At 38.4% G+C, this 26,331-nt stretch overlaps 1 protein-coding gene and 2 non-coding genes across 9 annotated transcripts in view; all 3 read left to right on the top strand.

The window, feature by feature from the left end:
* CNOT1 (CCR4-NOT transcription complex subunit 1) overlaps positions 1-26,331 on the top strand; it is a 111,266-nt gene that overhangs the window by 65,754 nt on the left and 19,181 nt on the right. For 3 of the 7 annotated variants that reach the window (XM_032157523.2, XM_032157520.2, XM_058441052.1), the window contains 20 exons: positions 4,541-4,691; positions 6,225-6,426; positions 7,900-8,046; positions 8,986-9,110; positions 9,357-9,643; positions 11,047-11,125; positions 13,076-13,306; positions 13,624-13,764; positions 14,972-15,151; positions 17,191-17,307; positions 17,574-17,684; positions 18,121-18,198; positions 18,370-18,547; positions 19,375-19,505; positions 20,972-21,268; positions 22,309-22,449; positions 22,542-22,646; positions 23,256-23,375; positions 24,864-25,055; positions 25,925-26,067. In XM_032157523.2, the coding sequence (XP_032013414.1) occupies positions 4,541-4,691; positions 6,225-6,426; positions 7,900-8,046; positions 8,986-9,110; positions 9,357-9,643; positions 11,047-11,125; positions 13,076-13,306; positions 13,624-13,764; positions 14,972-15,151; positions 17,191-17,307; positions 17,574-17,684; positions 18,121-18,198; positions 18,370-18,547; positions 19,375-19,505; positions 20,972-21,268; positions 22,309-22,449; positions 22,542-22,646; positions 23,256-23,375; positions 24,864-25,055; positions 25,925-26,067 (3,156 nt within the window). The remainder of the gene's footprint in view (positions 1-4,540; positions 4,692-6,224; positions 6,427-7,899; positions 8,047-8,985; positions 9,111-9,356; positions 9,644-11,046; positions 11,126-13,075; positions 13,307-13,623; positions 13,765-14,971; positions 15,152-17,190; positions 17,308-17,573; positions 17,685-18,120; positions 18,199-18,369; positions 18,548-19,374; positions 19,506-20,971; positions 21,269-22,308; positions 22,450-22,541; positions 22,647-23,255; positions 23,376-24,863; positions 25,056-25,924; positions 26,068-26,331) is intronic. The other 4 variants (XM_032157524.2, XM_032157521.2, XM_032157525.2 and 1 more) reach the window with 2 other exon arrangements.
* Positions 4,968-5,103, top strand: LOC116472084 (small nucleolar RNA SNORA50). Its single transcript, XR_004248993.1, has one exon. It is a non-coding gene; the product is annotated as a small nucleolar RNA SNORA50 (small nucleolar RNA).
* LOC116472082 (small nucleolar RNA SNORA46) lies at positions 16,246-16,380 on the top strand. The gene has a single exon (XR_004248991.1). It is a non-coding gene; the product is annotated as a small nucleolar RNA SNORA46 (small nucleolar RNA).

The raw sequence follows: 26,331 nt of genomic DNA, 5'->3' as shown, positions 1-26,331 counted from the left end.
CTTGGCTCACTGCAACATCTGCCTCCCAGGTTCAAGTGATTCTCCTGCCTCAGCCTCCCGAGTAGTTGGGATTACAGGTGCGCGCCACCACGCCCAGCTAATTAATTTTTTGCATTTTTAGTAGAGATGGGGTTTCATCATGTTGGCCAGGCTGGTCTTGAACTCCTGACCACAGGTGATCCTCCACACCCGGCCAATTCTTGCCACTTCTAAGTTTGAAACTGTGTCAGAAATAAGACTTTATCCCTAAATAGTAAAGTTGAATATTTTAATTTACCATATTTTATTCTAAAGTGCCCATTTTATTTTTCTTCCTACTTTAACATTTCTGAAATGATGTGTCTCATTGGTGATGTGTCTTATATTACAATTGGTGGAATTACTTTTTGTTTTTGCATAGGACATAAAATATTAGTGTGGCTTACACAGTTGAAGGCATTTTGGATTCAATGCAGTATAATATAATTACCATCTACTGCTTGGTACCCTGTTTTTCTAACCCATGGCACTGGTCTTTTTGGAACAGTTTCTTTTTAATTTAGTGGTTTGTTTGTTTGCTTTTATTTTTGTGATTGGTAAAATATAGGTGTGGTTTTAAAGTCAAAACTCTAAAGCAAGATACATTTGGAGAAATCTTCTTTGAACTCTGATACCTCTACCTTGTTCTCCTTTTCTCCTGTAGTTAGCCACTGTCATTCATATTTTTGGGTTATCTTATATTAAAAACAAATACATACTTATTCATATATTTATCCTTATCCTTCACTTTAGAAGAGATAATATGCAACTCGCTTCTTGATCTTATATCCTAGAGTTCACGCCATACAATTAGAGAGCTTCCTTATTTCTTTTACTTGCTGCATAATACTCCATTGAACGACTATTCTGTACTGTAGTCAACCAGTCTTCTACTGGTGGAAATTTGCATTGTTTTCGCTCTTTATATCACATATAGTGTTGCAGTGAGCAGTGTTTTGCATCCATCATTTTTACCAATGTATAATTGGACTACTAGAAGTGGATGTGTCAGGATAATAGGTAAATTCATGTGCGATTGTGTTAGGTATCACAAAATTTTCCTCCATAGGGATTTTTCTGTTTTGTAAAACCAGCAGTGTTATTGCATCTATTTCCCCACAGCCTTGCTAATATAGTATGTGCCCGTTGTTATGGTGAGATATGGGGCAACATGGAGATACGGTATCTCTATGAAGTTCTAATTGTTGTGGAGTATTTGGAATGCAGATACATTTGTAAATGAAGCTTCAGAGGACCTCTTGTTTCCTTAAATTTGAAATACCTTTAATTATTTTGAGCATTTTTGTGGAAACTAATGTTCTACTTGTTTCTAAAGTAAATAAGTAGACCAATACCTTTAGGAGTATAAGGCTCCCTTTTCTTTTTTGTGGTCTGCATTGCGTAACAATAGGAATGCGTTTCTGGAGATATGTGTCATTAGGCAATTTTGTCTTTGTGTGAGCATTATAGAATATACTGTAACAAACCTAGATGGTGTAATGTACTGTATACAGTTTGCCTATGTGGTATGGCCTATTCCTCCTAAGCTACCAACCTATACAGTGATGTTACTATACTGAATATACTGAAGGCAATTGTAACGCAATGGTATTTATATATTTAAACAGAAAAGGTACAGTAAAATACGATATTATAATATGTGGGACAACCATTGTTTATGTGGTCCCATATACCATTTTGTTGACTGAAATGTCATTATATGGTATGGGACTGTATTTTTCTTCCTGGCTTCAGTGGCCATAAACCAAATCATTTATTTCATTTGTTTTCTATGTTCAGACTATTGTTATTTTGCTATTGGCACAAGTACAAATTTTCATAGATTTTTCTCTATTGATTTAATGTAATATAGGCTTATTCGGTACTGTTAGCACCCTAGTCTTATTTTTTTTCCCCCAAATGTGAAACAACTTTCTTTTCTGAGTGATCACTTTTACTTCTTAATGCCAGTAGTAACATTCTGAATTTAAGTGGGAAGATTTAAGACCAAGTTCATGTACAGCACTACTGCTTTTTTTTGTTGTTTAAGACAGAGTCTCGCACTGTCACCCAGGCTGGAGTGCAGTGGCGCGATCTCAGGTCATTGCAACCTCTGCCTCCCGGGTTCAAGCGATTCTCCTGCCTCAGCCTCCCGAGTAGCTGGGATTACAGGCACCCGCCAACACACCCAGCTAATTTTTTGTATTTTTAGTGAGACGGGATTTCACTGTGTTGGCCAGGCTGGTCTCAAACTCCTGACCTTGTGATCCACTCGCCTCTGTCTCCCTAAGTGCTGGGATTACAGGTGTGAGCCACTGTGCCTGGCTCCCCCCGCTTTTTTAAAAAAAATATATATTTTTTTAGAGACAGGGTCTTGTTCTTTCTCTAAGACTGGAGTGCACTGATGTGATCATAGCTCACTACAGCCTTGAAATCCTGAGCTCAAGCACTCCTCCCGCCTCAGCCTCCCAAGTAGTTAGGACTACAGGCATGTGCCACCACACCTGGCTAAATTTTAAAATTTTTTGTAGAGATGAAGTCTTGCTGTGTTCACAGGCTGGTCTCGAAACTCCTTCCTCAAGCGATCCTCCCACCACTGCCTCCCTCCCAAAGTGCTGGGATTACAGGTGTAAGCCACCTCCACCTCCCAGCTACCATGTAGAGCCTCTTTTTTTTTTTGATACGGAGTCGTTGCCCAGGCTGGAGTACAGTAGTGCAATCTCGGCTCCCAGGTTCAAGTAATACTCCTGCCTCAGTCTCCTGAGTAGCTGGGATTAGAGGTGCCCGCCACATGCCCGGCTAATTTTTGTATTTTTAGTAGAGATGGGGTTTCACCATGTTGGCCAGGCTGGTCTCGAGCTTCTGACCTCAGCTTCTGACCTGAGCTTCTGACTTCAGGTGATCTGCCTGCCTCAGCCTCCCAAAGTGCTAGGATTATAGGTGTGAGCCACCACACCCGGCCCAAGTAGAGTTTCTGAATACAAAGGACCCCATAGTTGTATGAGGCAATACAGATTGAGTATCCCTTCTTTGAAATGCTTGGGGTCAGAAATATTTTGGGTTTTGGTTTAAAAAATTTTTTTTAAACCATTTGCATTATACTTACTTGCTTAATATACACCTCAAATTCCAAAATCCAACTCCAAAATGCTACAATGAGCATTTCCTTTAAACATTGGCATTCAAAAAGTTTTAGATTTTGTAGCGTTTGGGATTCAGATTTTCAGATTTGGGATGCTCAACCTGTAATAGCAACCTAAGATAGGAAAATTGGTTTAATTAATTGTCAAGTAAACATTTACCCTACTTGACATTTGTTTTAGAGGTCAGTCACTGCTTCTTGTGCTTGTTAAAGGTAATTACTGTGCATGGTGTTTTTGTCTATAAGTACATGTATTATCTTAGACTGTGATATACTAGTATAAAAATTGCATGCCTGTTTGCTTTGATATGTCTGGGTTTGGGCATAATTTTTGACAAAGTGGTTGAAGCTATGGAATGTTTCTTGGAGAATTTTAAAATATTTTGGTTGTACTGTATACTAGTTCGTTTCAGAGGTGCAAATTAGTTTCAAGAGAAAGCCAGTACTCAGAAAATTCTAGTGATGAGTGACAGATACAGAGGGATGGGATGTGGCAGAAATTTAGCTACACGTTCCAGCAAGTTTTCTTTCCCCTTTCCCTTTACTTCTCATCTCTTACCCAAGCTGAAGTGCTGTGGTGCGATTATAGCTCATTGCAGCCTTGAACTACTGGGCTCTATCAATGCTCCCACCTCAGCCTCCCAAGTAGCTAGGATTACAGGCACATGCCATGACAGCCAGCTAACTTTTTTTCCTTTTTTTTTTTTTTGGGGAGACGGAGTCTTACTCTGTCACCCAGACTGAAGTGCAGTGGCGCGATCTTGGCTCACTGCAACCTCTGCCTCCCAGGTTCAGGTGATTCTCCTGCCTCAGCCTCCCGAGTAGCTGGGACTACAGGCATGTGCCACCATGCCTGGCTAATTTTTGTGTTTTTAGTAGAGACGGGGTTTCACCATGTTAGCCAGGCTGGTCTCAAACTCCTGACCTCAGGCAATCCGCCAGCCTTGGCCTCCCAAAGTGCTGGGATTACAGGCATGAGCCACTACGCCCAGCCTCGACTTTTAAATACTTATTTAATATTTGTAGACATGGGGTCTTGCTATCTTGCCCAGGTTGGCCTCAAACTCCTGGCTCAAGTGATCCTTCCGCCTCAGCCTTTCAAAGCAATGAGACTACAGGTATGAGCCACCGTGCCCAGCCTCAACAAAGTTTCTTTATTAGAAAATCGGATTGGTGCTCGGGAGGCTGAGGCAGAAGAATCGCTTGAACCAGACGGGCAGAGGTTGCAGTGAACTGATACCGTGCCACTGCACTCCAGTCTGGGTGACAGAGTGAGACTCCATCTTAAAAAAAAAAAAAAAAAAAATCACATTGATTGGTTTGCTTACATGTGCTAGGGAATAGGAACTGATATTTTTTACCTTTTCCCCTGTATTTTAGGAGTGTTTCTCAGGAGCTATCGGAAACTATCCTCACCATGGTAGCCAATTGCAGTAATGTTATGAATAAGGCCAGACAACCACCACCTGGAGTTATGCCAAAAGGACGTCCTCCTAGTGCTAGCAGCTTAGATGCCATTTCTCCTGTTCAGGTGAACAAGTGCTACATTTGATACATCTTCATTTGCCATAGATTTGGAATAGAATATGCTTCTATGTCATTAATAAATTGTCTGAATTTATTGCATTTTAGATAACTGCATGTCTAGCATCCACTTATTTTAAAGGAGATACGTAAATAGGCTTCGTAGTTAAGAATAGATTGTATCATAAAATAGAACGTGACTCTAAGAGGAAATATACAGACTATTTAGGTAAATGAAGAGGGTTTCTTTTTAAAATATGAATTACATAGACTCTTGAGACATAAGCACTGCCTTTGAACCTGATGTGTCTTGTTTGTAGCTTCACGGGCCAAGCAACAGTGCTAGAGCATAACGACTTGTTATAACTGGGGCTCTTCAGCTCTCAACTGAACTGCTCTTTTAAAAACAAGGTACATTTAAGTTACTCCCTGACATCAACCACCCCCTTCTCTCTGGGAGCAACATATTGCGCTTCTATTTTCAGATGCATTGAATGGCAGATTGGGTTTTAAGGAAGAAAGAGGCTAAAAGTTAGTGATTCAGTGGCTACTTCCCTATAAAAGGCATTTGCTTGTCATTTTCTATAGCCATGAAGGTATGAAGTAGTGCCACAAACTTAAGCCTGGAAGTGCAGTTATTAGATATTTTAAAAATACATATTTTGGTGAATAGGATACCTTGTTTTTGTTTTCAAAATTGGAGCTGATCTTCCCCCACCTCAAAAATCCCCAAATTTTGACTAAATTTATTTTGACAGGGAGATTTGTTTCTAATTTCTAATACTTTTATTTATGTTGAAACTTACTTAAATTTAGCTTGAGATTGTTTTAAAGTGGCTTATTGGAATTTGTGAGGATTTATTAATATAATAACTGTCCCATGTCACTACTAAATGTTTAGGGCAGTTCATCTTAAGTGTTGTTTATTAGATTTTGTAGCCCTTTTTATGGCTGTGTTATAGGTTGCGCATCCTTAATCTGTAAATCCAAAATGCTCCAAAATCAAACTTTTGGAGTACTGACATGACACGCCACGAGTAGAAAATTCCATACCTGATCTGATGTTACGTGTTGAGTCAAAACATAGTCATAATTTTGTTTCATGCACAAAATTCTTAAAAGAAATTGTATAAAATTATGTTCTGGTTATGTGTATATAGGTATATGTGAAACAAGTGAATTTCATGTTTTGACATGGGTCCCATCCCCATGATGGGATTGTTATGATATCTGGTTATGTATAGACAAATATTCCAAAATCCAAAACTGAAAACTTTTCTGGTCCCAAGTATTTTCAATAAGGGATACTCAACCTGTACTTTGTCAAAGGCAGACTCTTTAAACCTATTCCGTATGTGACACAGTAAGAAAAGTGACTGACACGCTTGACTTGATAACTGGGATTTAAGTATCATCGTGATTGAGTGGGTGTAATAGTTTGCTTTTTAAGAGTATGAAGAGCTGTTGTTAAAGATTGCTTTACATGTGTCTGCCTTTCCTCGAAGTATGTTTAACACATTTTTATAATGTTTTTCTTTAGATTGACCCTCTTGCTGGAATGACATCTCTTAGTATAGGTGGTTCAGCTGCCCCTCACACCCAGAGTATGCAGGGTTTTCCTCCAAATTTGGGTTCTGCATTCAGTACCCCTCAGTCACCAGCAAAAGCATTTCCACCCCTTTCAACTCCCAATCAGACCACTGCATTCAGTGGTATTGGAGGACTTTCATCACAGCTTCCAGGTAAGGGGGAGGCAAATGAGAGCATGGATTATACATAAGTTTGCCTTAGTTATGCCTTAGTGTTTGGTAAGGGGTTTGGAGTCACTGTGATAAGGAAAGCTGCTTAAATGAAATTGTGAAAGCTGCTTCAGTATCCAAAGTTGGGAAAGAAAAACAGATTATATTCAATTCAGTCTAATTGGAGGAAAGAATTAGGATATTTGTAGTTGTAAAGTTAGTTGAATTATTTAGTAAGGATTTTTTATTGACATGATAGTTTAAGTGGTAACATGTATGTTCATCACATTCTAAAGGGCTTAGATCAAGAACTCATAGCTTTATGAATTCAGGTTGGTATAATAAAGGTAGAAACTATTGTACATATCAGGTTCAGGCATATGTTCTGCCTGCCTTATTGCATTTCACCAACCTTGAAAATGATAGGACATCCCAAAAACATTTTAAGGTTTTTATTTTTTGTTGTTTTTGTTTTTTTGGGTAGCGGGGGACGGGGTTTCGCTCTTGTTGCCCAGGCTGGAGTGCAGTGGTGCGATCTTGGCTCACTGCAACCTCCACCTCCCAGGTTCAAGTGATTCTGCTGCCTCAGCCTCCCAAGTAGCTGGGATTACAGGCCCCCGCCACCATGCCTTGCTAATTTTTTGTATTTTTAGCAGAGACAGGGTTTCACCATGTTGGCTAGGCTGGTCTCGAATTCCTGACCTCAGGTGATCCACCCACCTTGGCCCCCCAAAGTGCTGGGATTACAGGCATGAGCCACCACGCCTGGCCACATTTTCAGTTTTTTTCCCCAGATATTGTGGCATGTAACTTTACATTGAAATAAAAGCTATATTTTTTTGTTGTTGTTGTGGTTGTTTGTACCTACATCTTCTTAGCCCCTTGTACCTTTTATGTTGACACTGTAAGTTTGGGCACTAAAACCTAAGGACTTCCATGTTGTCATTGACTCTAATCTAGTTAGCGTTGCTACTCTATGCTAGCTTTGATGATTAATTCATTTATATAAACGTTACTGAACTTACTAAGGCCTTCCTAGCAAAGCTCTAATTATTGTAAGATTCCATTTGTCAGAGTTGAGAGGAATAAAGAAGTTTTGAGACTCATGGTAACTTTAGAAGATAGTATCATGAAATTATCTGATTTAAATCATTGAGAAAAGCCAGCCAACTCCTTATTTTAACTACCTTGGGTATAGGAGTATGTGCTTTGAGAATGTATACATTAATTTTCTGCACATTATCAAGAATATAAATAATTCCAGATGCTAAAGAAATTTAGGGATTATCCGTTACTGCCTAGTTTATAGGCTCTGTAAAATTGAATAGATAAGGGAATTAACAAAGACTCTGACTTCTAAAATAAGAGTTACTATGACTTTATTTTAGAAGTCAGTCTTATTAATATATCTGAGATGTGAATAAAATCAAGAATATGAATAATGATAGGATTTGTGGCTGCCTTCGTTCTCTCTAGTAGGTGGTCTTGGCACAGGCAGCCTGACTGGTATAGGAACTGGTGCTCTTGGACTCCCTGCAGTGAATAACGACCCTTTTGTACAGAGGAAACTGGGCACCTCTGGACTGAATCAGCCTACATTCCAGCAGAGTAAGATGAAACCTTGTAAGTGGTAGTGTTGTCTGTGATTGTGAAGTGTGACTGATAAAAATGTTTAGTTGTATGTCTCATTTGTGTTAGTGGGGCCATGTGTTGATGTGCCTCCTAGACCAATGGGAATAAATTCACAAATTTGAATTATTAAAATAAAAGAGGTATCACTCCTTCCCAGAACAAAGTCATGGTTAATAAGAGGCTGCATCCTGAGGATGTTTATCCAAAAAGTAAGAAGTAGGTATGATAAAGAGAAATTAATATGTGGTAGATATACGAATGTAACTCTTGTATTTAACCTAAACATGTGTTGAGTTTTTTTTAAAGCAAGTCAGGAGTGACAAGGACAATTTCAGATTTCTGTTTCCAATTTTTGTTTCACCTCCTTAGTAATTTTTTATGCTAACTAAACTCATAGAAGTCATCTTTATAAATCCATAGGTATAATTGACTGAAGTCCTTGTCATTGGGACTGCATAGTCATGACACGAGGTTGAAAGTATTCCAGCTGACTTGATAACATTAGTGTGAAAGGCTTGTCTGAATGTTATGTTTTGTAGCATGCTTTGTGTTTACATCAGTCTTTCATGCACATGCATGATAATTCTTATATGTTAAATGTGATTTTTATTATGAAATGATAAAGATTTGTTAACCTAATGAGGTTGTATTAAGGGTAAGTGCGTTATGAGTTTGAACCAAGTTAACTTTTGTGTTAATAAGTCCTGATGAAGATAATACTAACGTAGAATTATGGAAGGCACTTTGTTAAGGATCTTTTATGTCTACCCTAGCACACATTAATACTGAAACTTGACCGCTTAATACCTTTTTTGGTTTTTTTATATTTCCCTTAAAGTTAGCGCTATAATAGTCTCTGGCTGGCTGTGTTTTATGGGGAAGTGGAGGAAGGGCTTAAATGCCCACTGATTCCTTTTTTGTTTCCAACAGCGGACTTGTCTCAGGTGTGGCCAGAGGCAAACCAGCACTTTAGTAAAGAGATAGATGATGAAGCAAACAGCTATTTCCAGCGAATATATAATCATCCACCACATCCAACCATGTCTGTTGATGAGGTGAGTGTCTAGGATGATCTAATTATTTATTGTTTAGGCCAGTCTTAAATAAATGTCCTTTTCAGTGTTCTTAGAAATGCAGCTCAAAGTGCTCTGATATAGCGGTTTGTGTTTTGAAACCTTAATATTTGTCTCAAGCTCTTTTGGTAAATGTTCTACTTAATAGTCTTTTGTCAAGCATATTTGAGAAAGGCTCTTAGTAATTGTTTCCTTTATGTGTGTGTTGTTTTTGTCTTGCTTTTCCAGGTATTAGAAATGCTGCAGAGATTTAAAGACTCTACTATAAAGAGGGAACGAGAAGTATTTAACTGTATGCTAAGGAACTTGTTTGAAGAATATCGGTTTTTTCCCCAGTATCCTGATAAAGAGTTACATATAACAGCCTGCCTGTTTGGTGGTATAATTGAGAAAGGACTGGTCACTTACATGGCACTAGGTCTGGCTCTACGATATGTTCTTGAAGCCTTACGCAAGCCTTTTGGATCCAAAATGTATTATTTCGGGATTGCTGCACTAGATAGATTTAAAAACAGGTAAGTGGATAGGTTTCCTGTGAAGGATCTCTTCCCTGACCCCGCAGACAGGGTCTTAACTCTCACCCAGGCTGGAGTGCAGTGGCGCGATCTCGGCTCACTGCAGCCCTGACCTCGCGGGCTCAAGTGATTATCCCACTTCAGCCTCCTGAGTAGCTGGGACCACAGGTGCATACCACCATTCCCAGCCTTTTGTAATTTTTGTACAGACAGCGTTTCACCATGTTACTCATTCTGGTCTCAAACTCCCGCCTCGGCCTCTGAAAGTGCTGGGATTATAGATGTGAGGCACTGTGCCTGGCCTGAAGCTTTTTTTTTTTTTTTTTTTTTTTGAGATGGAGTCTTGCTCTGTCCCCCAGGCTGGAGTGCAGTGGCGCAATCTGGGTCCACTGCAACTTCCACCTCCTGAGTTCAAGCGATTCTCCTGCCTCAGCCTCCTGAGTAGCTGGGATTACAGACGCGTGCCACTGCATCCAGCTAATTTTTGTATTTTTAGTAGAGACAGGGTTCTACCATGTTGGCCAGGCTGGTCTTGAACTCCTGACCTCGGGTGATCCACCCGCCTCGGCCTCCCAGAGTGCTGGGATTATAGGTGTGAGCCACTAGGCCCAGCCAAAGCTTCTCTTTTTTAATATAAGTGGTAGGAAAACTAAAATGAGAACAGAGGTTTTTTGGTTGGTTATTTATGAGGTATACTTCATACAGTAGAAGTCTTCCCTTTTAGGTGTATAGTTCTTTGAATTTTGACAAATTTATACAGTTGTGTAACTACCACCACAATCAAGATACAGAATATTTTGGAACTCCTGGCCTCAAGTGATCTTCCTGCCTCCCAAAGTGATGGGATTATAGGCATAAACTACCATGCCCGGCTGATGCAGAATATTTTCATTATCTCCCAAGAGGTTTCCTTGTTTCCCTTTGTAGTTAGTCCCCTTCCCTGACTCCCAATCTCTTGATAATCTGTAAAGTGTTTCTAGAATGCCATTTACACGGAGTCATACAAATATGTAGTTTTTTGAGACTTATGTTACTACGTTTCAGTAGTTTTTTTTTAATAGCTGTGTAGTATTCTACTATATGAGTTGACTACAAATTATTTTTCCATTCGTATGTTGGTGAAAATTTGAATTGTTTCCAGATAAGTGGCTCATTTTAATCTATTTTTAAGTAAAATATAGCCTTTAAAAATCAAAGGTAGTGTATTTTCTGATGTAAATCCAGTGAAAAGCATAAGTATTTTCTCCTTCTATTTTTGTTTTCTTCCCTTTGACATTTTCTTCAAATAAGTTCTTCATAGGTAAGATGGGGAAAATGACATAGATTAGCATTTGGACAAAAACATTTTGTTAGTGCTGCTTCTGTTCTGACATGAAATGATGGTAGAATGATTTTGTTGGCAGATTGAAGGACTATCCCCAGTATTGTCAGCATTTGGCTTCTATCAGTCACTTTATGCAATTTCCACATCATTTACAGGAGGTAAGTGCCCTCTGTCCCTAAAACCCAAAAAGCTATGTAGTATTTGGAGGGTTTAATATTTTGGCTTTTTTTTGTAGACTTGATAGTAATGGCATTAAGATTTCTTAATAATTGGCATCATATAGGTATACATATCTTTTGTTGAGGTTGCTCATTTTTGTGGCCTTACAAGAGAACATGAAAAAATAATCATTCTTGGATTATCTTTTCTAAGTAGCAGGCTTACTTCAAAAACTTTTTAGTCATTCTTTTAACCGGATAATGCAATTGAAGAATAAACAGTTTTACTAAGAGAATCTTTATCTTAGATAAAGTACAGACACCCTGCCTGATGCCAAAAGGGAATTGGAGTGGGAATCTTGTGTTTAAAACTCTGAAATTTTTGAGTTAATATGAGCCAAAACTGTTACACATGACTTAGATCATGTTTATTAAAAATATAGGCTTCTTACCACCTTTGAAGTGTGGTTTTTGTTTTTTGTTTTTTTTTTGGGAGATGAAATCTTGCTCTGTTGCTCAGGCTAGAGTGAGGCAATCTTGGCTCACTGCAACATCTTCCTCCCGGGTTCAAGCGATTCTCCCACCTCAGCTTCCTGAGTAGCTGCGATTACAGGCACCTGCCATCATGCCTGGCTAATTTTTGTATTTTTGTAGAGACGAGGTTTCAACATGTTGGCCAGGCTGGTCTTGAACTCCTGACCTCAGGCGATCCACCCACTTCTGCCCTGCAAAGTGCTGGGATTACAGGTGTGAGCCACTGTGCCTGCCTGAGATGCTTATTTAAAAGGAGTCAGTCCCTGGGAAAATATACCTAGGGAATATACATTTTAAAAACCATTTTGTATGATTGTTGTTATTACTGAAATTTGAGAAGCATTGTTTCAGTGACTGATTTGAGGTTAATTGGTAAGCATTATATATACCTTTGTCTTGGTTTTGGTCAACATCAGTTTATACAGAACAGGAAAGTTGGTTAATTGACTTTATTTTTAACATGCAGTAGGCAACTTTATAAGATCTCATTTTAAGGAATCAGGAAGATCAGAATTTGAACCTACTTGATATTCTGTATTTTAATTTAGTTCAGTGCTCTCTACCTCATCCTTCTAGGTTTATTAGGAGGGCAGGGTTATTGTAATGACTTAATCTCTGGGAATGTGGAGTATATTCATTCAGGTGGGTGGATTGAGACAAATTAAGAGACAGGAATATGGAGCTTGAAAGACTTGGAGAAAGAGTGAGATGGCAGGGGAGTGATCACTCAAAACTAGTCCCTAGCACCCACTGTAGCAAGATAGCCAGAGAGAGAGAGAGATCATCACTTTCTGTACTTTATCAGCATAAAGGGCTATACTTTCTTCTGAGACTCTCTTTCCTACTTTAGAAATATCCCTCTAAAAATAAAGCTGTTGTATACATAATTGGTAGGTTTAGTTCTGCTAGGTAAGGACTGTTAAAATAGCTTCAGGATCCTTATCTCATCACTCTAAATTGTGTGGGGATGGGCTATGTAAAATGAGTTTTTTTTTTGTAATAACAGCTTTATTGAGATAATAACTCGTACTACCATGGTTTTTGTTTTGTTTTTTAAGGCCTTTGGTTTCTCATTGCTGCCTAATTAGAAAAGAGATGAGTTTACTGTATGAATTATTAAGACTTTTAAAGTTTGCTTTTTTTAAGGAGTTTAAAGGCATTTATATGCAGATATCTGGGGCTGCTGCTTTAGAAGTTGTTTTGCCGTAGTTTTCTCATAAATACTAAGATTTTATCGCTGAAGGAGTTCATGGAATCTACTTAATGTATTAGTGCCAGGGTATGGGGCAAAGAGTATGGGAGCTAGATGAACCAAAAGAGCACTCAGACATGTTTTTTACCCTCTCAGAAAAGAGGGACATATAATCCAGACTTAGCAATTAAGGTTAACTCTTTTTCCTCTCCCTATCCTTTTAGTATATTGAGTATGGACAGCAGTCTAGAGATCCTCCTGTGAAAATGCAAGGCTCTATCACAACCCCTGGAAGTATTGCACTGGCTCAGGCCCAGGCTCAGGCCCAGGTTCCAGCAAAAGCTCCTCTTGCCGGTCAAGTTAGCACTATGGTAACCACCTCAACAACGACCACTGTTGCTAAAACGGTTACAGTTACCAGGCCAACTGGAGTCAGCTTTAAGAAAGATGTGCCAGTAAGTAGATCTATCTTTTTTCTCTTCCAGGATTTATGATTATATTGTAATATATCGGTGGTGAACATGTATTAGAATTTTATCATAACACATGCCTACTAAAAAAGATATAAAAGACCAACATTTCTTCCTTTGTATCTCCCATCCTTATATTTCCCAGAGGCAAACATATTAATAGTTCACTATTCTTGCCCACATTTCTAATACACAATCATACCATGTGTATTTTTTAACACTAAATCTGTATACATTATTGGATTTTTTTCAGGGAAGCATTTCAACTTATTTGCCTTATGTACTTTATTTTTTTTTTTTAGCCTTCTATTAATACTACAAATATAGATACGTTGCTTGTGGCCACAGATCAAACTGAGAGAATTGTGGAACCCCCAGAAAATATCCAGGAGAAAATTGCTTTTATTTTCAATAATCTCTCACAGTCAAATATGACACAAAAGGTGAGCATGCTGTCATAGTTGATAAATGCCTTCTTTTTTCCTTAATGGACTAAAGGATATATAGTTGACCCTTTTACATACTCACTTTAAAGGTAGAGGTAGTAAACTCAAAGGGAATATGTATATTTAACTAGTGGTTTTGGTAGACATTAAATAGTACCAGTTTTTAAGGTTTTGTTTTGCAGCGAGTTATAGGCTTTTTGAAATAAGCTTAATGGTCTCATGGGGATAGAAAATTTCATTTGTGCTAGTCATTAGTCATAACTCATTTTCTCCCAGAGACTATTCAGAGTACTTATTACAACCTAATAACTGAGGCAGACTTTGTGAAAAGCATAAAGAAAGCATAAAGAATGAATGCTACTGGCCCCTCAGATTACGTGGTAAGACAGTATAATTGACCCTTGAGCAACATGGGGGTTAGAGTTGCCAATCCTGTATGTAGCCAAATCCTGTTATAACTTTTTACTCCCCCAGAACTTAACTATTAACAGCCTACTGTTTTTGTCTGCCATGCAGAAGCCTTACTGTGATAAAACAAATAGTTGATTAACACCTATCTTATATGCATATAATACTGTATTCATAGAATAAAATATACTAGGAAAACTATGAAGGAAAATTATAAGGAAATTTACTATCTGGTAAGTGGAAATGGATCATCATACAGGTCTTTATATTTAATAGGCTGAGGAGGAGAAGAGGAGGTCTTGGTGTCTCCAAGGTAGTGAGGTATTAATAGAAGAAAATCTACATTTAATTTTACTCTATGTAGTTCAAATCCTTGTTCAAGGGTCAACTGTATTTGGAAACGCCAGAGTTAGCTAAGGATTCCAGTAGATGGAAATTTAGGAAAACATAATTCTGGAATTTTCCCCATTCTTGGTTACACTGTAGGTCTGTTAATGGCAGCTTGTAGATTAGTAATTTATGTGGAGTTGGGGGACTACATGTTTTATAATTTTAAAGCTGAAAATAACCATAGATGTTTCAGTCCCAATCACTTGTGGGTTGGGTTGAGTTGTCATTGACTATGGAATTGAACATACTTTTCTTCATAGCATCTATCTGGTGTGAAGGAAAGTCATTCTTTAGCATCTAGTTAGTTTTGCAAGGAGCCGTGTGCTGTATAGTATGGTTCATAGAAACCAGATGTTATTTTATCATAGTGTAATTCTGTGCTTCCCATGTCATATTGACCGGCTAGGTTGAAGAGCTAAAGGAAACGGTCAAAGAAGAATTTATGCCTTGGGTTTCACAGTATCTGGTTATGAAGAGAGTCAGTATTGAGCCAAACTTTCATAGCCTGTATTCAAACTTTCTTGATACGCTGAAGAATCCTGAATTTAACAAGATGGTTCTGAATGAGACCTACAGAAACATTAAAGTAAGAGTTGGTTCTTATATTTTCTTTAATTATTGCTTTGAATTTGGAAGTATTTGATTATATAGGTAGGATTTTTGCTATTTTTCCATATATATTGTCGATATTAGGTACCTCTGGAAATTGCTGTAGATTTTGTTTCTTATATGGAACTAAATTTTATGCAGAACTTAAATTTATAGGCATACCCTGTGCCTTTTCTTTGAAAGTAACCACTATTATGAATTGTTTTTGTCATGCCATGCATGATTGTAGAACTTTACCATTGTTATACATAAACAGCATAGTATTGGTTAGCATATTCTGTATGGTGTCACCCTCTGTACATCCTTTTCATTTTTTTTCACTTGCTTTTTTTTCTCCCTTGGATATTATTCATGATAATGATAATGCTCTTTGCTGCAGCCCCCCCCCCCCCGCCCCCCTTTTTTTTTTTAATGTTTTTGAGACGTGGTCTCACTCTGTTGCCTAGGCTGGAGTGCAGTGGCGCGATCTCGGCCCACTGCAGCCTCCACCTCCCAGGTTCAAGCAATTCTCTTACTTCAGCCTCCCTAGTAGCTGGGATTATAGGTGTACCGCCATGCCCAGCTAATTTTTGTATTTTTAGTAGAGATGGGGTTTCATCATATTGGCCAGGCTGGTCCCGAACTCCTGACCGCAGGTGATCCACCCTCCTCGGCCTCCCAAAGTTCTGGGATTACAGGCATGAGCCACTGTGCCCAGCCAGTCCTCTTTTTAAAAAACAGAAAAATATAGTCGTGTAGAAAACCATTGTATGGATTTGTATTGCTGCTGGGCATTTGTGTTGTTAATCACTTAAACTATTATAAACAATACTGTCCTGAATGTTTTCATTTGTATCTTGTGGTATTCAAGTGCCAGATATCTTTAGACTCTAAATCTGTTTGTGGAATAGCTGTTGTCTAGGAGCCTGTGCAGTTTAAGGTCAAATTCTACTGAGCTGAGGCTTATTCAACAAAATTCAAGTATTTTAATTTCTAAACCATCATTTATTTCTTAGGAGCAAAAACTTCTAGAACCAGCATACAGCTGTGGTCATTCTTTGCTCAATAACTTGGGTCGTTGGCTTAGGAACCAGCACTATATTTAAACCTGTGGATGGGAATATTCCCCATTCTTGGTTACGCTGTAGTGCAAAAGAATTCCTGGCTCTCTGTTGCACAGCTGACTTGTGCCATTCTGCTGTTGCTGTATAGAGTTAAGGAACATGGCTCTATTTCGTTTTTATTATCTGATAGCAAGGGTGGTTGGGATACATAAAAGTTTCCACATACTCCGTAGCAAAGTTTCAAGACCTTGTTTTTTAAACAGAAGTTTAAATATAGCCCTAAATCAAGAGTTACCACAGAGTAGATGGGTGTATACATGTGTGCATACCTGCAGCCAAAACACTCTCCGATGTTAGTTCTGTCCCCCTTAGAAAAACAGTAACTAGAGAATCAATTAAATGGTTTGGGTTTTTTAGAAATTTGAAAAGAAGTATATAAACATTATTATACTGTATCTCAGAAAGTTATCTTAGTTGGCTGCAGAGATTTGTTAATGACCTGGATATACTGAAGATTGCAATAGGAGGCTAATTTGATTATATTACTTTGTATGCTTGCTGCCTTTAAGGACTTAAGCATGGCTGTCATCCTCATTTAAATTAATTTAGCACTTCAAAATAGCTTTGTAGTTAGGTCTCTGCTTTAAACCTAGCTAAGGTTTTCAGAGTTGAAAATACTTTTCTAGGGGAGGATAGCTGGCACATAACTTTGTGTTCTTTTTGAATTTTGTACAATGTGTTTGTACCTGTTTTGAAAAAGTGTGAAGACTTCTTAAGGGTAAAAATAGCACTGTTGAATCATGAACACAGCAAAATGATACTGATAATGATAAACAGAGTAATTCTACTTTGGGGCCTGTTCTTAGAAATGATGACTTGTCTTTAGGATAGGATAATGGAATTCTCAAATACTTAGTTGAGTTTTCTTTCATAAGCTCATTCTCATATCTTTCTTAATCTTACACTATTTCAGGTGCTCCTGACCTCTGATAAAGCTGCAGCCAATTTCTCAGATCGTTCTTTGCTGAAGAACTTGGGACATTGGCTAGGAATGATCACATTAGCTAAAAACAAACCCATCTTACACACTGTGAGTTTCACCTAATCGTGTACAAATTGAGAATCTTCGGCACATTATGATTACAAGTATTGGCTGTTTGGAGCTATTTAATGATTATTGGGGTTTTGTAAGATTTTGGCCCACGTTTTGAGTTGTTAACCCCTTATTGTAAGGCAAGGACTAGACATGTTGATTCCTGTTTTGGGGATAAGTTTGGCAAAATACTTTTCTTTGGTTATGTTATACCATTTTGGGGGGTATATTCCCAGCTTTTGAAAGTATTTTTCTTATTCTAGGACTTGGATGTGAAATCATTGCTGCTAGAGGCTTACGTTAAAGGACAACAAGAATTGCTCTATGTAGTGCCGTTTGTTGCCAAAGTCTTAGAATCTAGCATTCGTAGTGTGGTGAGTAGATTTTAATATTTTATTTATAGCTAAGTTCTAAACATTGCTTTGTTTTAGCATGAGGTCAAGAGATTATATTCTTAGTTCTTGTGAGGTAAAGCTAGTTAAGTCTGTTTTCCTTTATGGCACTTGGATTTCCAATTTGAGAGGCTGGGTGAAATAGGAAAGATTGTAATGGTTGGCTTTGGTTTTTGGTTTTTTGTTTTGTTTTGTTTTTTGAAATGTGATAAAGGTAAGAAGGCTAGTGGTTTTGTTATGGCTACACAGGTATAAGTGTTTAACTATGTTTAACTATTTTTGGTTATTTTTTAATCCTTGTTTTTTGTTGTTTATTTGTTTGACTCCCCCCACTCTCTTATGTTATATTGAATTGTTTTAAATAATCCAAATTAAAGGGCACCTTTTGGGCCGGCTTAACATAATAGCTTTTCTTTAGGTTTTTAGGCCACCAAACCCTTGGACAATGGCAATTATGAATGTATTAGCTGAGCTACATCAGGAGCATGACTTAAAGGTAATTTACTGCTTCTTGTCCTCTGGAACATTCTTTGCCTTCACATTATTAAAACTTACAGTGAAGGCAGGGTATGTTGGGGAAGTACTATAATAACTGAAAGTAGAGTATATTATGAATAAAACTAAAGTTTTCTTTTAAAAATTCTAATCCAACTCTGGAACTGTGCAGTTAAACTTGAAGTTTGAAATTGAGGTTCTCTGCAAGAACCTTGCATTAGACATCAATGAGCTAAAACCTGGAAACCTCCTAAAGGATAAAGATCGCCTGAAGAATTTAGATGAGCAACTCTCTGCTCCAAAGAAAGATGTCAAGCAGCCAGAAGAACTCCCTCCCATCACAACCACAAGTAAGTGTGCTAATTAGTCAAAGAAGGCTTCTGTTAGCCAGGATATTATCTTAAATGGTACATGTCCACGTATATAGCAAACTATAATTTCCCACATAATGTAGTGGTGAAACTTTGTATACGTTTTGGTGAGCCTTCTAATTATCAAGCAAAAGTAATGATTAGGCCTTGTGTTACCATCTTAGATTCCATCCTGGCAGTTCATGCCTATTATTAACTAAATGTGATTTAATCAGTTGTCTCTCATATCCCAGCTAGGCCAGGTTATCTCCTTTGTTGTGTGAAGTCCCAGAAATAACTGCATACTATGATGGCCTGTTAACCCCTCAAGTCTGGGTATGGCCAGACCTGCTAGATCTGCCAAGGAAATGGACTGTTTTTATCTACATGAAGAAGATGGGAGAAGGGTGCAGGAGTGTTGAATGATTGGGAGTTGTGGTTAGAATAAATTGAGCTTTTCTTTCTTTCTCAGTCCTCAGCAGCTGAGAATCCCCAGATACACCTAGGAACAGGCTAGGTTGAACACATACATCTGTAATATAGACTAAGTTTGTAGGACTTGGGCCTGACAATGTGGCATAGCTGCTCAGTTGATTTCTGTGCTGTAGGGCACTGCCACTGACATAGTTTAACATACTTCGTGTATATCTCTGTTATAATAACAGAATTTCCCTTTCAGGGTGGGAAAAATAGGACCTGCTACATCCTTCCTTCCTCTCCCAATTTAATTAGTTTAATTAGATAATGACCACTTAATAATACTAAGCTAATTTTATAATAAAGTCAACAAATGTACTTTTTAAATCTTTTTATTACTTGACATTTAGCAACTTCTACCACACCAGCTACCAACACCACTTGTACAGCCACGGTTCCACCACAGCCACAGTACAGCTACCATGACATCAATGTCTATTCCCTTGCGGGCTTGGCACCACACATTACTCTAAATCCAACAGTAAGTAAACACTGCTCCATGTTCCCAGCTTCTAGTTTGTGATAAGGTAAACTTTGTTTGGTCACCTTTTCTTCATCTCTTTGCCCTTCCCTCTGGATTCCTAGGTTGTAGAGTTTGTCAGAGAGGATGGAGATCTAGAACTGCTGTGTAGTTCAGTTGGGATTTTTCTTCTTCCCTTAAGAAATAGAGTGACTAGATGTTAGTTATATTGGTTCCTCATATCCAAACCCATGATACTAAAATTTAGCTGGCAATAAAATCACAATCTCCAGGAATTCCTTACACAGAGTAAAAGATGCTTAATGTATACCATAGCTTTGTATTTTCTTTATCTTGTCACTTTAGCCTTTTGCAGTAAGCCGTTTCTTCCAGCTGAAGGCTGGAAATGAGCTGATTGTGCATGTGTATACAGTTTCTAGGCTACGATCTTGAAGTACTACGACTTAGCACTTTGAGTTATGTTGTTGTGGCCTGGTTCCAGAAGGAGGTCTGATATAATATGGTCATGTAAGATGACCTCTGATCAATCCTTTTTCCTTTACTTAGTATTTGCTTTGTACATTCAAGGGGACATTTTATTGTTATCTTTAGTCTTTTATTCTACTTAACAGAATATATAATACAGAATCAGGTGAGTGGAGTTTTCGTTGTCCTTACTTTTTAGAAACTGAAAATGTTCACAAATACAGGAGTAACATTAATACGTTGAACTTTTTATTAAAAGGAATTGAAAGGGTATCAGAGAAATCATTTTATCTTTGTTCCCCCATCCCCACTCCTATAGACATGGTATTTAGTTTTAGAGGGGCGGAGTGAGAGGCAGTGGGACACCTAGATCCAGAAATTGTGATTCATCTTTAGAATACTCACAGTGTTCTGAACACTATTATATGCTAGTTTAATTTTTTTTTTTTTTTAAATTCAACAAGTTAAAGGGACCAAGTAAGTTTTGGGGCATAATTTACACCTGCAATAAAAGATTAGAAATAGTCTTTCAAGTGAAGCCAAACACTTCAGTGGGCACTGTAAAATGCTCACTATTCTGATGAATTAATTTTAATATTAATAGTTTTTGTAAGAAGTCTTTTTTCTATAAACTTGATTCTTTTTACATTTTCCCAAGCTAGTGGAGAAGTTGCTTTCTTTTAAGAGCACTTGAGCCACAAATTTTAAATAAGCCAGCAGTGTGTCTTTAAGTAGTTAATGCATATTATAACTAACAGCTTGTCCAGTAAACTTGGATTTTAAAAAAAGACATCTATTATTGTGTATCACAGGGTATACTGAATACTTTTCCCTGTATGGAGCCCAGTTTCTGTTACCTGAATTTTCCATTGGTTAACTTTAAGTAGAAACTGGTAGTTTTTGGTTAATCTTGATTTACAAAATCATGAATGTGATTGCCAGTAGGAATTAGATTGTCTTATTTAAACAAGGTGTTGACTTTGTCCTCCCCAACCCCCCAGATTCCCTTGTTTCAGGCCCATCCACAGTTGAAGCAGTGTGTGCGTCAGGCAATTGAACGGGCTGTCCAGGAGCTGGTCCATCCTGTGGTGGATCGATCAATTAAGATTGCCATGACTACTTGTGAGCAAATAGTCAGGAAGGATTTTGCCCTGGATTCGGAGGAATCTCGAATGCGAATAGCAGCTCATCACATGATGCGTAACTTGACAGCTGGAATGGCTATGATTACATGCAGGGAACCTTTGCTCATGAGCATATCTACCAACCTAAAAAACAGTTTTGCCTCAGCCCTTCGTGTAAGTTGGCTATTTCCTTGGTATAGGTACAAAACGTATTACTGCTTGTCTGTAATAATTTTTTTCTTTGCCTATATACGGCACTGGGCATTACCACTTCTTAATAATCACCATATTTTTTGATGTCTTCCATCATTTTAGCTTGTAATTCTGTGAGGCAAAGCATCATGTCTGTGTTTTTTTTTTTTTTTTCCTGTTATATCCTCAACACAATGTTTGACAGATAGTAGATACCCAAATATTTGTTGGTTTAAATAAATTAAGATTTAAAAAGGAAATGTGATATCTAACAATCTCATTTCTGTTAACCAGGAAGGATGAAAGCTGTTTGAGAAGGCTGATACAAAATGACTTAAAGTGATGTTGCATGTGCACACACTTTTCAAATAATGCACTTACTAGTTTTGAGTCTCAGATATCATGGTTAATAATTCAGGTATCATGATTAATAACTTGTTTACTGCTTTAATGATTTTTTTTGGTTTTTTGCCTTTTTTTTTAATGTTTGTTTCATGAGACAGGGTCTCACTCTGTAGCTTAGGCTAGAGTGCAGTGGTGCAGTCTTGGCTCACTGCATCCTCTGCCTCTGAGGTTCAACTGATTCTCATGCTTCAGCCTCCCAAGTAGCTGGGATTACAGGCATGTGCTACCACGCCCCACTAATTTATGTATTTTTTTAGTAGAGAATTGGCTTCACCATGTTGGCTAGGCTGGTCTCGAACTCTTGGCCTCAAGTGATCTACCTGCCTCGGCCTCCCAAAGTGCTGGGATTACAGGTGTGAGCCACCACGTCTGGCCTGCTTTACTGATTTTAAGGCATGTTCACAATAAACTGATAAGGTGTCTAGGATATTTTTGTCTTACAAGTGAGGAAGCTGTTAAGACTGTTTCAAGATCACAGCTTACTCATAAGTAGAGTCAGAACTTAAAATGCATTTGCCAAATGCACTGCATTTTCTACTATCCTGTCTGTCCACATCAACTTTCAAGTCTTTTTCCTTCTATTCCCCCCCACCGCCCCCCCCCACCTCCATTAATAGACTGCTTCCCCGCAACAAAGGGAAATGATGGATCAGGCAGCTGCTCAATTAGCTCAGGACAATTGTGAGTTGGCTTGCTGTTTTATTCAGAAGACTGCAGTAGAAAAAGCAGGCCCTGAGATGGACAAGAGATTAGCAACTGTAAGTGTTTAGAATTTGCCTTTTAAGATTGTCTTTTTTAATTTAGGGAAGTGCCTTATAACAAGAACCTCAGTGACTTTTTTTGTTTGCAGGAATTTGAGCTGAGAAAACATGCTAGGCAAGAAGGACGCAGATACTGTGATCCTGTTGTTTTAACATATCAAGCCGAACGGATGCCAGAGCAAATCAGGCTGAAAGTGAGAATTGGGGCTCTGTCTCTCAAGTCCCGTCTTTGTTTTATTTTTAATGTTGTTGTTGGTTGAACTCCTTACTGGAATTAGGACAGCAGGGTTAAATGTTGTTTATGAGAAAACATCTTAACTTGATAGCATTTCACTTAATGGCTGCCTGTGGAGCAGGTATGGAAATAGCTCTAAATTCCCTTGCTCCTCCAAAGTTGTTGAAGTGTTACTACTCTAAAGAGTTCATGTGCCTGCTAGTTTTCATGTTTCCCAACTTGGGCTTCTCACATTAATGGTTGCTTATTGTTCCCAATGAGACAGTGAGAAATCTGATAATATTTACCAGCTTCAAGGGAGAATTGCACTGGCATCGTCCCATGTGAGGCATTTTCCAAGAGAAACTCTCAGTTAATTTATAAATGAAGTGACTCTTAGCAGGATTCAGGGAAATGAGAAGCCCTCTTCTGAACTGCATTTGTGTGTGCATGCATGCTTAATCATGCTGTTATATGTTGTAATGACTCTTGTGTCCCTGAGCTTACCCACCTGCAGACTTTCCACTTTCAAAACAGTTTATTTTGATGATTGAGTGAATTCTGTCAAAATAGGTTTTCTTCTTTCAAGGTTGGTGGTGTGGACCCAAAGCAGTTGGCTGTTTACGAAGAGTTTGCACGCAATGTTCCTGGCTTCTTGCCTACAAATGACTTAAGTCAGCCCACAGGATTTTTAGCACAGCCCATGAAGGTAAATGTGTTTTAGATTAAATTGAGTGTTTGCCAATTAATTTAAATGTTTTTGACATTTAATATATGTTTTTGACTTGCTTCCTTGGAGAATAATTTACAGGGAGAAAAACACCTATAGTTTTTGAGTTGTAGATATTCTTTGTGTCAATTAAGTATGACATACAGGGGATTAAAGAAAAATTGACGTGGCTGTGGGTGATTTAACTTTAATGTTCAGCCTAATTGGAATTTCCATGGTAACATAACTTCTGGTTTTTTATTTTTATTTTTAAATTTTATTATTTATTTTTTTGAGACAGGGTCTTTCTCTGTCACCCAGGCTGGAGTGCAATGGCACGATCTCAGCTCATTGCAACCTCCACCTCCCAGGCTCAAGCGATCCTCCCACCTCAGCCTCCTGAGGAGCTAGGACTACAGGCGTGTGCCACCATGCTCAGCTGATTTTTGTATTTTTTATAAAGATGGGGTTTTGCCATGTTGCCCAGACTAGACTCAAACTCCTGACCTCAAGTGATCGCCTACCTTGGCCTCCCAAAGTGCTGGGATTACAGGCCTGAGCCATTGTGCCCAGCCTTCCCATTTTTTAAATAAAAGAATTTTCTAGAATTTTCAAAGGTGTTTACAGAAAACTTGGAAATATAGGGAAAAACATTTTCCCCCGAACCAGTTGATAGTAAGTTGCTGACCTGATACCCCCATCACTCCTGAATCCTTTGGTTTGTATTTCTTAAAAAACCTTTTTCCTGTGTGACCACGGTACAACCATTAAGGTCAGAAATGAATACTAATACCTTACTCCATCTAATTCATAGACCTCATTCAAGTTTCACCAAGTATCCCAATATAGTAAAAGAACTGTTTTAGAATCACACATTTCTTCAGTTGTCATATTTTTAAAGTCTCCCTCAGTTCTAGCTGGTGTAGGTAACTCAGTTTTTCCTCATCTTTCATGACCATAACACTTCTGAAGATCATAGGCTGTTCTCTAAATGGCTTGATTTGTCCAGTGTATTCTCATGACTAGATTCAGGTAATGTGTTTTTAAAAATAGGAATAGCTCAGAAGTAATGCTGTGTTCTTATTCTGTCCTATCAGGCTTTCACAGTTGGACTGAGTACTATATTTTTCATGGTTTGAAACACTTACTTTCTTGGGATATAGAGGGCTTAGTAGATGGTAGCAGTGGTGCTGCCGTCAGTCTGTCCCATTGTTACTAATGCTCTCTTCTATCACTTGATTATGCTGCTGTCTGCCAGGTTTTCCTCTCTCAAATGAAACACCTCTTCCCTTATGCCTGCCTTGTACTGCGCCACTTGATGGTATTAATTCTGAATAGCTCAGGAACAAGGAAGAGGCCTTCCATGTTTGAATGTAAAAATAAGAAAAAGGGAGTAAACATACTAATAGACCTCTATTTGATACATGTGTCAATAAAAAACCTTAACATTCTTTTGTCTCTTGTTGGTTGTTTCCTTCTCTAAAACAGCAAGCTTGGGCAACAGATGATGTAGCTCAGATTTATGATAAGTGTATTACAGAACTGGAGCAGCATCTACATGCCATCCCACCAACGTTGGCCATGAACCCTCAAGCTCAGGCTCTTCGAAGTCTCTTGGAGGTTGTAGTTTTATCTCGAAACTCTCGGGATGCCATAGCTGCTCTTGGATTGCTCCAAAAGGTTGGTTCTTAAGCTATTACTTTTAGAAAATGCTAGGTGTGTAAACATTTATTGACCTGCACCACCATCTACATATTTATGCAGTTACGCTTAAGATTTCATAATATAAATCAAGTTCTATAAGTAGGTGATTTTTTTTTTTCCAATGTAGAATGTAGTCATGGCAGTTTTGAATGGTAAACTTGGAAATCTTTATTTTTTTCTTAAAGATATTCTGGAAATGTGATTTGAAGAAACTTTAAAAGATAGCCCTTTAGAGGGTGTGTGTGTGTGTGTGTGTGTGTGTGTGTGTGTGTGTGTGTGTGTGTGTGTGTATAAGAGACAGGGTCTCTCTCTGTCAGGCTTGAGTGCAGTGATGTGATCATAGGCTCAAGTGAGCCTCCCACATCACCCTCTCAAGTAGCTGGGATTACAGGTGCGCACTGCCAAGCCAAGCTAATTTTTAATTTTTTTGTAGAGACAGGTCTTGCTTTTTTGCCCAGGTTGTTCTCAATCTCCTGGGCTCAAGTGGCCCTCCCTCCTGAGCCTCCCAAAGCGTTGGGATTATAGGACATGAGCCACTGAGCCCAGCTGCCCTTTAGATTTTGAGGGACAAGTTGATCCAATAATTTGGATCAGGGTAGGTAGGGAGCCCTGGGTTTTAACTATAGCAGAGTCTTTTATGACAATGAAGAGCACAGAATGAACTTAAATCAGATAGAATTTAGAGTGTATGTGATAGGCAACTGAAAGGGATGTTTGGAGAGTGGAAAGGACAGGGAGGCTTTGGAAGGTATTTGGCACTTGGCATTGAGATTTGGTTTCTGGCTGTGATAGTTGGGCCAAGCACTGTATTTTTCATGGTTTTGAACACTTTCTTTCTCCCATAGGCTGTAGAGGGCTTACTAGATGCCACAAGTGGTGCTGATGCTGACCTTCTGCTGCGCTACAGGGAATGCCACCTCTTGGTCCTAAAAGCTCTGCAGGATGGCCGGGCATATGGGTCTCCATGGTGCAACAAACAGATCACAAGGTCAGTAGCCATCTTCGAAAAGTAGTGAGTATTGGACTGCGACTGCCTTTTGACATAGATAGTACTGTTTATGTCCAGGGGTTTCCCTTTTTTCTAGTAGGTAGGTCGGACACTTGGACTTCCTACTTCTGAGGGGTGAGAATTGTTAAGTAGTTGTTTTCCATCTGGTCTCTACCTTCTCCCCATGTTGGATATAGAAAACCAGTACCTTGTTTTGGAGAATATATTGTAGGTCATTGTTTTAAAAGGTTTCAGTGATTTCTC

The sequence above is a fragment of the Hylobates moloch genome, unplaced genomic scaffold (genome assembly GCF_009828535.3).
Source record: "Hylobates moloch isolate HMO894 unplaced genomic scaffold, HMol_V3 SCAFFOLD_6, whole genome shotgun sequence".
Classification (NCBI taxonomy): domain Eukaryota; kingdom Metazoa; phylum Chordata; class Mammalia; order Primates; family Hylobatidae; genus Hylobates; species Hylobates moloch.
Note: the sequence above shows the minus strand (reverse complement) of the source record. Positions and strands in the feature narration are given on the sequence as shown.